Source organism: Austrofundulus limnaeus, unplaced genomic scaffold, assembly GCF_001266775.1.
Source record: "Austrofundulus limnaeus strain Quisiro unplaced genomic scaffold, Austrofundulus_limnaeus-1.0 Scaffold168, whole genome shotgun sequence".
Lineage (NCBI taxonomy): Eukaryota > Metazoa > Chordata > Actinopteri > Cyprinodontiformes > Rivulidae > Austrofundulus > Austrofundulus limnaeus.
The window spans coordinates 988758-1005258 of NW_013952570.1; the positions used below are offsets into that span (position 1 = coordinate 988758).

At 38.4% G+C, this 16501-nt stretch overlaps 1 protein-coding gene across 3 annotated transcripts; it reads left to right on the forward strand.

The window, feature by feature from the left end:
- The first annotated feature begins 3196 nt into the window (after positions 1–3196).
- Positions 3197–7289, forward strand: mgp (matrix Gla protein). 3 transcript variants are annotated; one of them, XM_014017458.1, is made up of 5 exons: positions 3197–3271; positions 4868–4951; positions 5067–5096; positions 5307–5406; positions 6805–7289. In XM_014017458.1, exons 1-5 carry the CDS (start codon positions 3205–3207, stop codon positions 6968–6970), a joined length of 447 nt encoding a protein of 148 aa, XP_013872912.1. In that variant the 5' UTR covers positions 3197–3204; the 3' UTR covers positions 6971–7289. The 3 variants fall into 3 exon arrangements, with proteins under 3 accessions (XP_013872912.1, XP_013872913.1, XP_013872914.1); XM_014017460.1 differs by having other exon boundaries at positions 3229–3271; positions 4865–4951; XM_014017459.1 differs by lacking the exon at positions 5067–5096.
- Positions 7290–16501: the final 9212 nt, after the last annotated feature.

A 16501-nucleotide genomic window follows, 5' to 3' on the forward strand; every position in this document is an offset into this window, starting at 1 on the left:
CCCAAACACTTTAGAAAATCTGTTTTTGCAGACATTACATGGATAGTTTACACATTTGTGGTCATGGCCTCATACAGAAGTGAAAGCGTGTGCTTACATTTTTTTCTCATCASATTTTTCTTCCCAGAAGCTCATTCTTTCCTCTCATCCACCCATTCTGCGCACTTWATGTGCAGACATGTCTTTTCCTATCACATGCTCCGAGTCAAATAGATTCAGTGTATTCCCTCTGCAGGCTCTGTCCACTTGCACCCACTTACCTTCCAGATCCTTTTAAGTAGTTCTGTTTCCCGTTTTGAGCACAGATGCGTYGAACAAGTGGACCTCGTGAATCAGTGCCATCAGTCCTGCAGGCTGCCTCTCATCCTGTTTACCACAASCCTCTGTTTCTATTTTGTCTCACATCTCGGTCCCTGACACGGTTGACAGTGGAGGTAATCGGTTAGAGGCTTACACTGCAGAAGGATGGAGGGAAAGAAGCAAAAATACTAAAACAGTTTGAATATATGATGAAAAAATCAATTCAGTTCAATTAATTTATAGCAGCAAGTTGCGGTACTGTAYAAAAACATGCGCATACTGTCCATTATAAAAAGTGTCAATAAATAAAAAGTGTCAGTACTGCGTTGAATCTTCACCTGAAAGTTTCCCATCCTGAGTGGCGCATTGGCAGCAGGTGAAAGGAAAAACTCTCTTTGAACAGGAACAAAACCTCCAGCAGARCCAGAACAAGGACGAGCGGCCRTCTACCTTGATCGACTGGGTTTGAGAGGACAGGAAAGAGACACACAAACTGGTCCAGGTTTATTTTCTACAAGAAAGACAAAGAGAAATGCTTCTTAAAAATATAAATACAAACATGAAGGGTGAAATGTGCTCAGTTTGTGCTCCAGCARTCTGTCTATAGCAGCAGAAAYGAAGAATAATTCAGGAAACCTAAGTCTAACTATAGGATTTATCAAAAATGAAAGTCTTCAGTCTAATCTTAGACAGAGTGTCAGCCTCACGGACAGAAACTGGAAGTTGGTTCCACAAGAGAGGAGCTTGATAACTGAAAGCTCTGCCTCCCATTCTACTTTTAGAAACTCGAGGAACCACAAGTAAACCTGCAGTCTGAGAGTGAAGTGCTCTGTTAGGAAAGTATGGAACAATAAGATGTTTAATRTAWGATGGAGCTTGGTTGTTGAGAGCTTTGTATGTTAGGAGTAATATTTTAAATTCTGAATTTGACAGGGAGCCAGTGGAGAGAAGCTAAAACTGGAGAAATATGATCTCTTCTAGGTACACATCAGGAAAACGATAGAAAATAAGCTTTTGTACCAATCTTTTTAAACTATCACCCCAACYCAACTCATTATAAATAAATTAAAAATGACTGAATTTAAATTCCTTCTACAATTAGACTGAGATCTGGCCTCATGATGATCTTTGTGTTGTTCTACTTGTGGAAAATGAAAYTTTCATATTTGGTGTGGAAACAAACTTGTGTTTTACCACAACGATTAAACCATCCAACCACAACAATGTGAGCGTTCTCTCCCTCCAGCTGACTCTGCTTTTATTTGTTCCAGGTTTTCTTATCTGATAGAAGGTTTTTCTTCATGTCTYAATGTTTATCTGTCTGTCTGGTTCCTGCTGTTTCCTGGCTTATAGTGTTGCCATTTCTGGTTTGTTTACCTTCAGGTCTGCTTTCACACAGTTCCTGACTGAGGTCAGTGTGATGTGAGGTTACATAACTCTCATCGTTTCTACAGAGATGCTGTTCACATGAACTTTATCGTAAGTGTTCTGAAGACGTGAGGTGGAGCTGCAGCATGTTCATGAGTGCTGCCCTTTGTTCTTTGATGGTTTTGATGCTTGCCACCCTAAAAGCCCTGTCCWTGCCTTTTAAAGAGTCAAGTCAACTTTATTTATAAGGCACATTTAAAAACAACTGCCGTTGGCCAAAATGCTTCACATGTTACAACCTGAGGAGAAACAAAAACAGAATACAAAATTAAGAATAATATGTACAAAATATAAACATAAAACAACAAAACTTTAAAAGTGGAAATAGCCAACTCTCATGTTGAATTAAAAGCTTTGGAAAACAGACGTGTTTTAAGGTGAGACTTAAAACACTAAGAGTTGAAGCCTGTCTGATATGAAGGGGCAACTGTTTCCTCTAACATGCAGGWAAGTGGCCCAAGAGGACCAGGATTGAGAACCGCTGGTCTGGACTGGTTTCATTTGTTTGTAGAACAAAACATTAAAAGACTTCAGAAATCTGTCCTGTTCGTTTTTTAAAGCTGCTTGTTCCTGTTGAGTGTTGTGCCTGTCCCTGTTCTGATATCTGCTAAACATATTGCTGCTGATCTTCWAGAACTTCRRTGGTTTTTCATTAYTTACCACACTCAAATCAAAATGCTGCTTCTTGCCTTTAAAACCAATCTGTCACACCTGTCTGAACTTGTCCACTTCGATATCCTGCTCTCTCGGGTCGTCTTCATCCATCTTTCCGAGTGCTATGGGAGGCAAAGCATCCAGTCGATCTGCAACTCACCTCTGGATATCTCTCCAACCAGATATTCACCACATCAACCCTTTGGCTACTTTTAAATCAGGCTTGAAAACAAATTTGTTCATGCTWACAGATGCAAAACCTCATCATCAGGATCAAATTGATTGATGGGAAATATCCAGTTTTTTAATAAGTGCAACGTCTCCACTGATGAACTTGTTTCGTTATGTTGTCATTCATCACCTGTAATTCTTGCAGTTTTTATTTGTTGAGCAAATGCTGCTGCGAGTATCGCAGCGTGAAGATGTTCCAGATCTATTTGACTTCAAATAAAATCTGGTCAAAGGTGGAGCAGCTGGGTGTTGTTTCTATACGGTTGATGTTTCTTTTCATGCCATGCTGCCATGGTGGTGAATGGGGGCGAATCCTGTCACATACCTGCTATAAAACAGATTAGGCGACTTTGTGCCAGGCCTCCCCCTCCTCCCCGCTCTGTCCCTGTTTATTCCCTGCTTGTTTTCCTCTGGGGCTTTCTGTCAGCCACAGTTCTGTGCTGCTCCACCAGGGCGTAGGAGTGGAGAGACAGTGAGCTAATACCCTCGGCACGATTAAATGTTGGAAAAGAGGGCTGATAGAGGGGAGGAGGGCTGGAGGGAGGCGGGGGTCAGGGGTGAGATGAGTGTATATAAGGTTGGCTTTGGAGCATGAGGAAATATTCCTCAGGAGAAATTACTGAGACTTCTGAACCTCTCCCTCCATCCCCGTTTTACGGTGAGTTTTTGACAACATGCAAAAATGATTTCTTAAAACTAATTGTGCAAAGCTAGAACTTAGGTTAGTTTAATTTGAATGCATTTCTTTTATTTAATTTAATAACTGTATTGTGATTTTGTTCTGTTATTTTAGAGATAATGTGAAAACAAACATATAGCACGTCTGTGGGAATAAAGAAGCTTTTTTCCTCAGGTTGACTCTTTGCATGACAAGTTTCAAAGAGGACTCATTCTGCCTGCAGGAACAAAAGAACCCTCCAACCTTTATAAGGACTCAGAAGCAAATCTGTGCACATCTTGTCACACGTTAACACACACATATGTCCTTGTGAGGTACTTAAAGTTRCCTTTTAAATTCTGGGCTTTAGGTTTGTTCATTTGGCTGAGAGATGCTGTGCAGCGTGTGTGGYTACGTGCAGGTCTATGAGTTTTATGTGTGTGTGAGAGCTCCTGTTCAATGAAAGCAGCTATTGATGCTGAAGAGAAGAACATGCCGAAGCAGAATTCCAGCCAAACCCACAAGCAGGAGATGGTGATGGAGGCTGGTCTGCACCACWGACAAATGAGCAGCCAGACTGGTGACATCAGGTGTCCCATCGCTCACCTCTGATCATTCATTCATGTGACTGAACATTAAAGTGACAGACATAGACACATGCATTGTGCATGTTTTGAGTGATGAACAACAGCTGCAGGTTTTAATTACATCCTGTTCAGCAGAATGAGTTTGGATACAGTTCGTTGGCAGATTTTTTTCGACCACAACTATTTTCCAAAACACACGTGGAGAAAATACGTCTCAAGGTCAGAAAAGGCCCTTTGTTCATGTCAGCTTGGATTAATTAATAGGCAACAAAAAACAGATGCAGGAAGATTTACCTGCTTAAGTTTCAGTCCAGTTTGTGGCCTTTAATTAAACATAAACTGTCCTTTTGGAAAGTAATATTTCCCATCCTCCGTAATAAGAGAAAGTTATTGTATTTACAACCATGTCAGCTGTAAAGAAATAAATTTAAAAATGAGCAACAAATGTTAGATGTTTGTTGTTAACAGTATAGCAGAATGTGTGTGTTTGCTGATAATATATGATGTTATATATGACAGGTCTGGGTGACATATTGTTTCTGTTTCAGTCCAAAGTTTGACTCTTTGATCTCGATGATAAATTGAAAATCAGTGGAAAGTCAAACCTTTTCCCACCTCTGCTTTAAATGCTTCCAAACAAACTTTGGACAGAGTGCTCTGATCAGTTTGAGTCCAGTTCAAGGTTTCTGCCTCTACTTTGGCTGAATGAATACAGAGTCTTGTGTTTTCTCTCTTCAAACTGTCCACAGAAACCTGGCAGATATGGAGCAGAATAAACCATGTAAACAGTTATTTAAGTCTCTGCTTCTAAATCACATAAATAAAGACAGAAATGTGATCTGGAAACTTTTCTATCTGGCCCAGTCTTAAGCTTTCTTGTTTACTGATTATTTTTTAAAGAGACAATTACTCTACCCCCCCCCCACCACTCGTTTTTTTGTTTTTGTCTCTTCCTCTCACTTCACAGTCAACACATCTCACTGATCATTTCTTTTCTGTTTGTCAGCAGCGAGGCAGAAGAGAAGCCCCAAGATGAGGAGCCTCCTTCGGTTTCTGGCGCTCTGTGCTGCCGTCTCTCTCTGTGTCTGTTATGGTATAGATCCTTGCCTCTCTGAATCCCCCCCGCTGTCACTCAGCAGTTTATGTTCTATAATTGACCACATTCAGGCGTCGCTCATGATTAACCCGATTCCATGTTTTTCCCATAGATTCTCGTGAAAGCACAGAGTCCGCTGAAGGTGATTAAATGTTAAAAAATCTCAGTGTTGGAAAAACATGCATGCAGTTCTAACAGCCTTGCCTGTTCAATCCAGAGCATTTAATCATCATTTTCCCTCCACTAACATATCCCTCAGTCCATATTTCACCTGCTCCCGGTCAATACGGTCGACCTGCATGACATCATGAAAACAAGGCTCTGTTGTTTAATGAAAGTGTTTCGGTTTCAGATTTGTTTTTGCCCCGAAACCGTGCGCACTCRTTCATGCCACCGAGAGGAAACACCATTTACAATTCACCCAGCAGGAACCGCTTCAACATCTTCATGAGGTAAAACACACACACAAAAACCCTGAAAGTTGTCATTGATGATGATGATGATGATGATAATGGTGATGCACTTCACTGATCTTGCACTGATCAACGTCGGGCTGCTGTACTGCCAAAATAACCAAGAAAATTGTACACCCAGAAAGGCTATCATRAAGTTTCTCAAGTTTCACATTTTAGTGGCTAAACTATTCCTCCACAAATGTGACCCAATGTCCTCATATGAGGACAATAGGGTTTTTTTTTTGCAAAAAAACATATTAATGCACCCTAGAGAAAGAACAAAATGCACAAAAAACAAAAGCATGTGTCTCAGGAGGTTAAATAGAACTATAATGTTTGTCAGATGAAACACTGGCAGCAGCAGCTAGCTGTAGCACTTGTGGTTCAGCACTTGTGGAGCATTTTCTGCTGGAATATCAGTGTCTCTGTAGTAATGACTCTTCAATGCAAAGCTGACAGAGATGTGGAAAATATATTTATAAAATAGAAATTTCATAAATAGAAGTATTATTTCCACGTGTTGGTTCTCAACTAGTAAAAAAACTGGAGCGGAGTTCAAACATCGTCTTTCTCATAATGGCATGAGATGAAACCGGGGTCTCTTCTGAAATAATAAGAGCATCACTTTGGTTTGTGGCCAATAAAGAGCTAAGTTCTTGATTTACTGTCCCAACTCTTACTTACAGTCATGAGTGATGAAGTGAACTTCCTTTGTTGGGTGGCTGAACTCAGCCTTAGAGATAAGGTGAGGATGTCCATGATCCTGGTGGAGCTGAAAGTAGAGGTGCTGCTCCTCCACATCAAAAGGAGCTGGCTGAGGTAGTTCACGCATGTGATTAGGATGAGTCACCTTCCCTCATCTGGACACATCCCACTGAGAGAAAGTCTTGAGGCAGACCTAGAACTTTGGAGGGATCATGAATCATCTCTGGTCTGAGATCTTTGGGATCCTCCAGGAGGAGCTGGAGAGAGAGTGTCTCTGTGGAGATGGATGGATGGATGGATGGATGGATGGATGGATGGATGGATGGATGGATGGATGGATGGATGGACGAATGGACGGACGGATGGACGGATGGATTTGACATTTTAAGAACAGGTTAGTTTTAGGACAGCTGGAATCTATTGTGCTTCTGGCCYTWTTTAGACTAGCCATAAACTCCTCTGTCCTGTCAGAATTATTCTTAATTTCTCCAAACTGAAACCATTCAAAGGACTATCTACAATAGGTAAGATAAGAACTGTTCATAACTTTTCCACTGAACTCCTCTTCAAAAGATCTATTTTTCTAAACACAAATTAGACCTTTAATCTTTTTGATTATTTTAATAAATTTGAAACATCAGAGTCAGAAACACAAAAGTGATGATATGAAAACTCTTGGTCCTCCTGCAGGAACAGGAAGCCTCTGTCAGAGGTCCGTGCAGAGACCTGTGARGACTACTCTCCCTGCCGCCTGTACGCATTTCGCTTCGGCTTCCAGCAGGCCTACCAGAGGTATTTTGGATCCAGAACCCCGTCACAACAAGTCTACAGACCGGCTGGGATCCGTTCATACTAAACTGAGAACACAGATTAACTGAAGCATCTGTTCCTTTATTCAACTGTATATCCATCACATGTTCTGGTCTAATTTATGTTCTTGTACCTGTTGTCTGTTTGTTTGTGGAAAGATGTCCTGAAAGAAAACACCCACATTAACTCTTTTATGTACTCACTGTGTAATCTCAACAAATCTCACCTTTTCACCATTTACCAGCTTGAACGGGTGTGTTGGAGTACAATATCTGTTGGAAAATATTACTCCTGATTTATAAAGGTCAGCTTTGCTTTCAAAGTTCATTTCCACTGCATTTAAAGAATAAATTTAAAAAAATGTTTATTTATTATCTTTATTTGTAGGACATGCTATATGGTCAGTGGGAGGAGCTGATTTAAAGGCTGAAATATGTTATTTTTCTACATTAGGGCAGCTGTGGCTACACCGTAGCTTACTACCATCAGTGTGTGAATGTGTGTGTGAATGGKTGAATGTCTGTAAGTGTATAGCACTTTGGGGTCTGCATTAATAAATCATTAAATAAGTTCATTTCAGTCCATACATGAAATAAACACTGATTCATTGGACAACATTAACAGGGAAATCTTTATAGGGTGATGCTGACAGAATAACAAATATGAGGATGTGCAAAACCTGTTACAATTTATATTTCCTGACACTAAATAACCTGTTTAAGCCAAACCATGGTTTTCTACCCCATCCTTAATGAGTCCCAAACATCTACATYATCACATTTACACCTGGATCATGTAGGTGGCAGCAGCTTCAAGAGACAACTATTATCATCTGACGTGAGTTTCTGCAGAAGAAACCTGACATTTAATAATCTTGCCTGTTGTAAACCAATCTTTGAACAACTTCCAACCTCTTCCAAACTGAGCTTGTTCAATGAGCTGTCTGCAACAGGTAAGATACTAAATATTCAGAATTTCTCCACAGAAACCCCTTCAAGAGATCTGAACTATCACTTCAAAAGTGTTTTATGACCGTGTAGTGGATGATAACAACAGCAGTTCASAACAATTGAAAACCAGGTGTTTAAATTTTGAAATCTTTTCTGATGAATAATCTTTGAGAAGACTCWGTTTTATTTTCCCAGACATGGGTTTATTGCAGGATCAAACCAGGACAAACAGTCCAGTTTTTTTTTCCAGCTGATGTTAAAATTTTTTATCAAAATCATACTTTGGTAAATCTCAAGAGGAATCTGTTCAATCCAATAAAGACAATATCCTCATATTTTATAAGCAAGCCTAATAAGCCATTTGTACTGGATGCATGTTTGTTATTTAAAGGCACAAATCTCTGTTCTCCATGACTGTTCTAAAAACAGCAGAACCGTCCTGTGAAGAAGTGGGCGGAGTCTCCGCTTGGGTTACCTGGTGAGAGGCTGGGCTCAGGTGGGTTGGAGTTCTGTTTGTGATGTGGTGTTTGAAAACAGGTCATTTCAAGACACAAAACAAATACTTTTACTTAGTAAAAATACCTCTGTGTGCATTTTTAAAATTTATTTATTTATTAATTAATTAATTTATTTATTTATTTATTTTGGTGCTTGGACTGTTTTTAGAAGCAGTACAGACACAAGTAAAAAAAACTGAAAAAAGTGAATTTTGCATATTAAGTCCCCTTTAAAACATTAAGTCAAAGGTCCTTGAAGTTGGCAGCATAAACCAAAACCCTGAAATTATACTGCTGAATGTCAGGATCTGAGACTTAACAACAAAAAGAAACTGAATTGTAAAAATGATCCAGATTATCTTTATTCAATAATTCATATTTATTCAGGCACCAACTACAACCTGCCAGCAGCTCTAACGAACTACACACTTTAATATTTTGCGCATATTTTACTTCTCTTCAAACAAACTGGCCTGTTTCTAAATGCTGCTTCCTGGTTTTCCTGCTCAGGTTGTATTTTTGGCACCTGGTGACCTAAAAATAAAAGGTTGACCTCTGCCAGACTGCATGCTGTACAGCAACAACTGAATGCGATTTTTATTTTATTATTACAGCTTTTCTTTAAAGGGACATTCAGGCAAATCTGAAGTGGGGTTGTGTGGGACAGGCATGAACAGTTGCTATCTTACCTGTTATAGACAGCTCTTTGAACAATGTCAGTTTGGAAAAACGACTGAGAAGTTAACATCTTGTCAGAATGAAGATTTCATAAAGCCACCAAAATATTTCAAAACAATTCAAACACTATTTAATAAACCTTCATAACGCTGTCTCTTTCACATGCCACTATTAATTCCATGATTGTTTCAGTCACCCCCTTTAATCAATGGATAAATATTCTTTAGCATTTTCAAACAGCTTTTTGTAATCAGCAACAATTCATAAAATCTACGATAAGTTTGAACTTGTACACCTAACTTTTRCTTTTAAAAGTCACAGAAAATGTATGTTTTTATAATCGTTCCACCCTAGAAGACAAATGGTTCAAATAAATCATAAAACTTTGCTATTAATAAAACACTCCCACTCATGATGAGTGGATGGAAACTTCTGACCACAGCTATAGCCTGGSCCTTGYCTTCCTACGCAGTTCCACTCAATTCTAGTTTCCCTTCACTGCTCCGTTTRGGACTTCTMCCATARASAAGGATTTCACTGGTAGAATTTTAACCAGGTCAATTAGTGAAAAGAAGGAGGAGTTGTGAACGATGTTGTCGACTTTCTGTGCCATTTTAGTCTGCCTGTAGTTGTGGTTGTTTACAGCGTACACAATTTCCGGTTAGCTTCTTAGCTTTTTTTCCTTTATTTATAAAGGAAGATCTCTTGAAACTCTTTATCTCATTTACAAGAAAGACCTGTTACATCCACCACAACAAAGTAGCATATAAACAATAATAATGAAATTTACTTAACACTTCTAAAAAACAATACATACATCATCAAATAAAGGGTTTTCATTGAGAACAGGTATAGGTGCTTACAGACAAATTTTCAAATCTGTTTATTAAAATCAAACTCCCAAGTGTGACCAGCTTAGCCTCCTTCACAGTTTAGCTGGCACACTGCATACGTCATGGCAAACGTTAGCAGTTGGGTAAATCAGATCCAGTCGTTTTAAGCTTCAACAGAGTCCACACCTGCAGCAAGTAATCGCTTCTCAATATCTGAGGTTCCAGACCCTCTGTACGAAGCAAAGAGAAGAACAAGGGGCTGCTTTTCACCAGGCTAGTAGAAAATAGCTTCATTTTTTTCTTTTTATTTCACCAGCAGCTCAGACAGCGAGCAGAGAGTGAAACCTGCAGGAAGCAGATGAGATAGACGTTGGAGGCTCAGCACTYCTGACAGGTCAGATCCTAGAAAACACATTTGTTCTGATCTTCATCCTGACAAACATGACATGTTTCATATATTTTGGCCACCAGGTGTCCCTGTTGTTCAAAAACAACAGTGTCAGCACAGTGAGACATGAAGAAATCAATGTTTTATTGGGTTAAATGAAAAGCTCACCCCAGCTTTAGATGTAGACTGGATGGGCAAACTCCCATGACTCCTTGACAACCCTAGTGAGGGTAAAGAGCTGGTCCAGTGTTCCACAGCCAGGACAGCTTCCACATTGTTCCTCCTGAATCTGAGGTTCAAATCATTATTTGGWCTCTCTTCTCCAGAACTCCTGAACAGACCTTACTGGGGAAGCTAATGAGAATAATACCCCCACAGCTGGAGCACACCCTCCGGTTCCCCTTCACCACCCCAGAGCCAATCCAGTGGCTCTGCCCCTGATGTCCATACAAYGTTGCAAAACAACAGCAACATCCAGAACCTTGAGGAACTCAGGACAGATCTCACCCTGCTTCTGCAGAGCTTTTCGACTACCTCGTTCACAACCCCCAAGTCCGCCGACTCAGCTTCCTCCAGTAAAGCTGTGCTGGTGGGTTTGTCTAAACTGTTACCAAGATTCAATCTGCTTTGGGAGACTCTACCAGGTACATTTGGCCCTGACAGCAGATCTCAGGGATCATTCAGGCACATGGACTCCTCCACCATGGTAAGATGGTGTTTCACGAAGAAGAGGAAGTATTTGTCCATGTACAGGAAAGTAAAATGTCACTCTCCAAGAGCCTCAAATGCAAAATTGACAAAAAGTTACAGATGCAAGTTTTCTTAAACAGCCCCTGTAACACCCCCCAAAAAAAAACTAAAATAAATGTTAAAAAACCTGTTCTGATAGTAGCTTAAAGTCAACCTCAACACATGCTATAAGAAAAAAATCTTGCTGAATCATGAGATTGCACATGAAGTAATTTACAAAAAATTTGAAATATGTAACTTGAAAAAATGTCTCCTTAAATACACAACAACAACGGAAATGTGAGCAAACACAAAAAGAGCACAAAGAGACTTAATGTTGTAACTTAAACAGCAGGAAACTTACCTGACTTTAAAATGGGAGCTTTTCCTGCAAAGTTAAAACACTAAATAAAGATTGTACCTCGTTAAAACGTTTTTGAATCAGCTAAAGTTAAAGCTGTCAAACAAAGATTTGTTGAGTACATTTTCTAGTACTCACACTTTCACCTGAGCATTTTATAACAAACTAATTTTATCCAAGTGGTTGCAGCTCAAAGAGCTTTAAAGAAAACTACAAACAAATCAATCATCATTTTCTTCACTTAGTTAATGCAAAAATAAATGTGATGAAAATTATCATAAAACACTAATTTAAAACATCAAGAAAACACAGGTTAAAACAGGAATAATATAGTCTGAAAGAATTACTTTTTAAAGCTAATGTAAAACAAATAGGTCATTCTGGTCAAAACATTTAGTCAGGTTAGTCTTATTTATTCTCAGAAGTCAAAACCTCCAAGTTCCAAGAATCCAAGTTGAAGAAAATCAACTGGAACACCTCCAGAAATCAAAAACTTCTGACCTCAAAAACCAACATGAGAATGTGATTCATTTGGAAGTGTTAATTTATAAACCTATAAACTTTATAAATCTGTTAAACTCAAAATCAAAATATATACTCCTATTCCCTATATTTTTAAACTGTGTGTTTGGACATAAATGTCCTCTGGCATCCATCAGAAGGTGCTGTAGCACCCCCGCACTCCTACATCCAACAGCCTTGGCATCACAGTAGTTTTTAAACCAAGGTGCTTATGAGATCTGAGATGTGAATGATTTTACTTCAAATTTATAAAGTGGAAAAAAATGTTTCAACATTTAAATGTGAGACAGAATTATGACCTCATGTTCAACCCAGGGAGAGAGCTCCCCACTTTGATAATGCACTCATTTTTAGGACGATAGTTTTTGTTCTAATAAACGTTTAAAAAGTATTGTTCATGCATTTGTGGTTCCTACCACCATTTAGTTTTGTAGTACACAGGTGTATCATCAGCATAACAGAATATTTATTATGCTTTCTGATGATATTACTAAAGAATAACACGTACTATCATAAAAATAAGAACTGATTCAAGCAAATATCTTTGATAGTCAAATTTTGCTTTTTATAATAACAATCTTGTATCATTAAAAACATTTGTTATGAAAGATATGTCATGGAATCAGAGTCAGTCAGTGAAGACTCAACTCCAGTGAAAATTATCAAATCTTTTTAAAGGTTTTTTTTTTATTTTCATTTCTATCTGTAATAAGGGATAGTTGACTGGACAGTACATGTGAGTATAAAGATTATATCCACCAGTTCTTTGTGGTCTTCCTGCAGAAACCTGCTGTGTTTCAGCTGATTATACAGTTTTATACAGCAACCATTTCAAAAATTATTTAGTTTTTCCTGCAATGTTCTCAGAAGCACAACTTTTTCATCAGCATGTGTAAATGTAGCATCTGATGGACTTCATTATTATCCAGACCTTTAAAGACAGGACATGATTCTAACAGCATTTCTGGAGAAATGTCTCTTCACATCTCGTGATTTTTGCCATCTTAGAAAGGAGGTCCATTGTTGGATTTGATGAGACTCAAAACATTGTATTGAAAGTAAAGAAGGAYGTGTCAGGTATTTGTTTTAATTCTACTAATTAACTTCATGGATTCTTATTTAAAAATAAACTTCCTGTAAGTTTCTACTGGAYTAACAGGACAGGCAAGTTGTTCCTGTAATCAGGAGCCTCCTTTGTTACCTTTTCGTTCAGTCCAGGTTTGACAGCTGCTGACTCTTTGACAGGCTTTCCGCTCATGTACCAAAAACTGTAAACTCTGACAYAAAACAGAAAATGACACAATACCTATTTATAACTGAGCCACAGAGGAATATCAGTCAGCCGTAACAAGAGACACCGTTTCTGAATGTTTTCTCATTAAAGCTGTCACAATCAGTGGTGAGTTGAAACCCAAGAGAAAGCACGAACTCAAAAGGCTCCGGTAAAGCTGGAAAAACTGATTTATTAAAAGGAAACAAAAGGGATGTCAAGGCAGCAAAAACTCTTCTTACAAAAACCACAAGAGAAAACACAGGGAGGATTGGGACGGTGGAACTAAAGTTCACTTAATGCTCCTCTACTGGAGCCACAGGTAGAGACAAACATTTAAAGGAGGACTCTGATGAAGTGAATGACAAACACCTGAGGAAAGACAAGAAGGAACAGGTGGGCGGGGCATGAGCAGGCTTACACAAAGGGAGCCGAACACAGGAAAATAAAGCACAGACACAAGGATAATAAAGACACTAAAAGGACAAAACAAACTTGCAGACATGGATCCTCACAAAATACAACACAATCCAGTTTTATCAAATGTAAAATAAAACATGGAATAGCTCTTTAATAAGATATGACTCATTTGTGTGTTTAAAAAAATCTTAAATCCAATATTCTGTGGTAAAATTAAAAAAGTTTGTTCAATCATTTCTGTCACTTGTTTAACATTTAAATGATATTTCTGGGAAAGATGTCTGAACGTTAAAGCTCTAAAAAACAACAGGTCTTCCATTTGCTTCAGTAAAATCCCCTGAATGTCTAAATTTAAATGTTTCAGTTTTTATGAATTTTATCTGCACTGCACAATGTGCTGGTACAAAGGCACGACTCACTGTGGCAGACTCAGCTGCACCTTTTGGTGTAGTTCTGTAGGGTTTTTCAAAAATGCAGGAGAAGCAAAKTTTTAATTTGAAGAAAACACTTTGATAATAATGATGGTGCTTCAATACTTCCATAAAAAATTTTCTGTCCAAACAAGACCACACAAATGCAAAGTGACATGATGTTTTCCTGCCGTAATGTTTCCTGCTTCTTATATACTGCTCGGCCAAAAAAAGGTCACTCCCTAACACAGTATCTGGTTGGACCACATTTGGTGTTTTCATTACGATGTTGATTCACTGTGGCACCATTTTCACAAGCTTTTGCAAAGTCACACCAGTTCTTTTCTGTCCAGTCTTTTAAWTTTTTGCCTGTATCTTGTATTGATGACAGGAGATTCAGATCACTGTGCAGAAACTTCTCCAACACATCCCAAAGATTCTCAGTGAGGTTCAGGTTCTTTAAACTGTGAAGTGGGTTTTCCTCAGTTAATGGCACATTATCTTACTCCGTGGTGGTCAAACCATGTGTAGCTATGGCTACAATGTAGCTTACCACCATCAGTATGTGAATAAATGACTTGATAAATCACAATATAAGTTCAGACCATTTACCATTTGATTAGCTTCAATTCCTTGGGTTCCCATTGTGCACTGACTGGGATCATTCAGTTTTTTTCAGATCACATTCCTTCCTCAAACATGATGTTTCTTCACTGTCCTCCAGTTTTTAATAATGYGCTAACACGTTGGAGATTATGTACAGGCACATAGTTCAATTCTACACCACAATCAAGTAACTATGTTACCTTCAGTTGTTGTGAAAATGCTGTAWATCAAAAATAAATTTGATTTTTCATCRTWGTCTATCTAAACACCTTGAAACTGATCCCTGCCGSTTTGAGAGCCCACTACCATTTCTGACACTCCCACTTCAGCATGTCTTCACAACAAAGCTTCATGCCATTTACAACTTTTTGTTACAAGACAGAAGTCTCTGTGGCATCTAAGAAAACATTTCACTTTTTTTAAATCCAAAAATGACTGGACTGAGAAGGACAGTTGGAACCAAAAGTTTACATACACTAAAGACACGTGCATTTTTCTCACACGGTCTGACATGAAATCAGAATAAACATTTCCCATTTTAGGTCAGTTAGGATTACCAAAAATGTTTTCTATTTGTTAAGTGCCAGAATAATGAGAGAGAGAGAGAATTTAAGGCAATTTTTGTTCTTTCTGAAAGTCACTTTGTAACCTGTTTGGTAGTATGCATCAGCTCATTGGAAGACCCATTCAAGCTTTCATTCAAGCTTTAACTTGCTGGCTGATGTCTTGAGATGTTGCTTCAGTGTTTCCGCATAATGTTCTTTGACATCTATTTTGTGAAATGCACCAATCCCTCCTGCAGTAAAACAACCCCAGAACATAATGCTGCCACCCCCGTGTTCCACAGTCAGGATGGTGATCTCAAGCTTGGAAGCTTCCCCATTTTTCCTCCATATGTAAAGWTGGCCATTAAGGCCAAACAGTTCAATTTTAGTTTTGTCAGTTAAAAATTAAGGTCTTTGTCCCTGTGTGCATTTGCAAATATTAATCTGGCTTTTTTTATGCATCTAATGGCTTCTTCCTGACAGAGTGGTCTTTCAGCTCATGTTGATASAGAACTCGTTTCACTGTGGATAATGACTCCAGCTTCACCAGGTCTTTTATTTTTGTTCTTTGGTTGATGCACATTTCAGACTAAAGCACGTTCATCTCTGGGACACAGAACCTGTCTCCTTCCTGAGTGGTATGATGGATGGACATTCCCACCTTGTTTGTACTTGTGTATAATTGTTTATACAGATGAACAGASAACCTTCAGGCATCTGGAAATTACACCCAAGGACAAACCAGGCTTGCACAGTTCCACAATTCTCTTTCTGATTTGTTGGCTGATTTCTTTTTACTCATGATGCTACACAAGGAAGCAATGTGATTCAGGTGTGCCCTAAATTACGTGTCTCTAATTAACTCACATGTTAGCAATAAAATCAGAAGCTTCCAAAGACATGACATCCTAAATTGTTTAAAGACATAGTAATCTTAGTGTATTTAAACTTTTGACTTTGCAGAAAGTAATAAAAATTGCCTTTTAAAAATCTCATTAGTCTAGAATTTAGAAAATGGAAAAAAATTGGTATTCCTAATTGACCTAAAATGGGAAAAGTTTGGTCTGATGTGAAATCAATCACTTTTTGCATTTCAGGTCAGTTAGTATTACCAACATTTTTTCTATGGATTTTTCTTTTCTTTTTTCTTTTTTGAAATCTTATTTTTATTGGAATTATATGGTTTTTTATATAATACCCCCACCCCCACCCGATTTTAGTGGTTGTAGTAATCTTCTTGGATGTTTACTCTGATTGAGGCCATTTGTCCCTTTTGAAACATCACTCTAAAAATGAAATGTTGGATTTACTTAACCATGTTATGTGACCTGGTTCCACTTAACTGAGTTGAGTAAATTCAAAGCAACA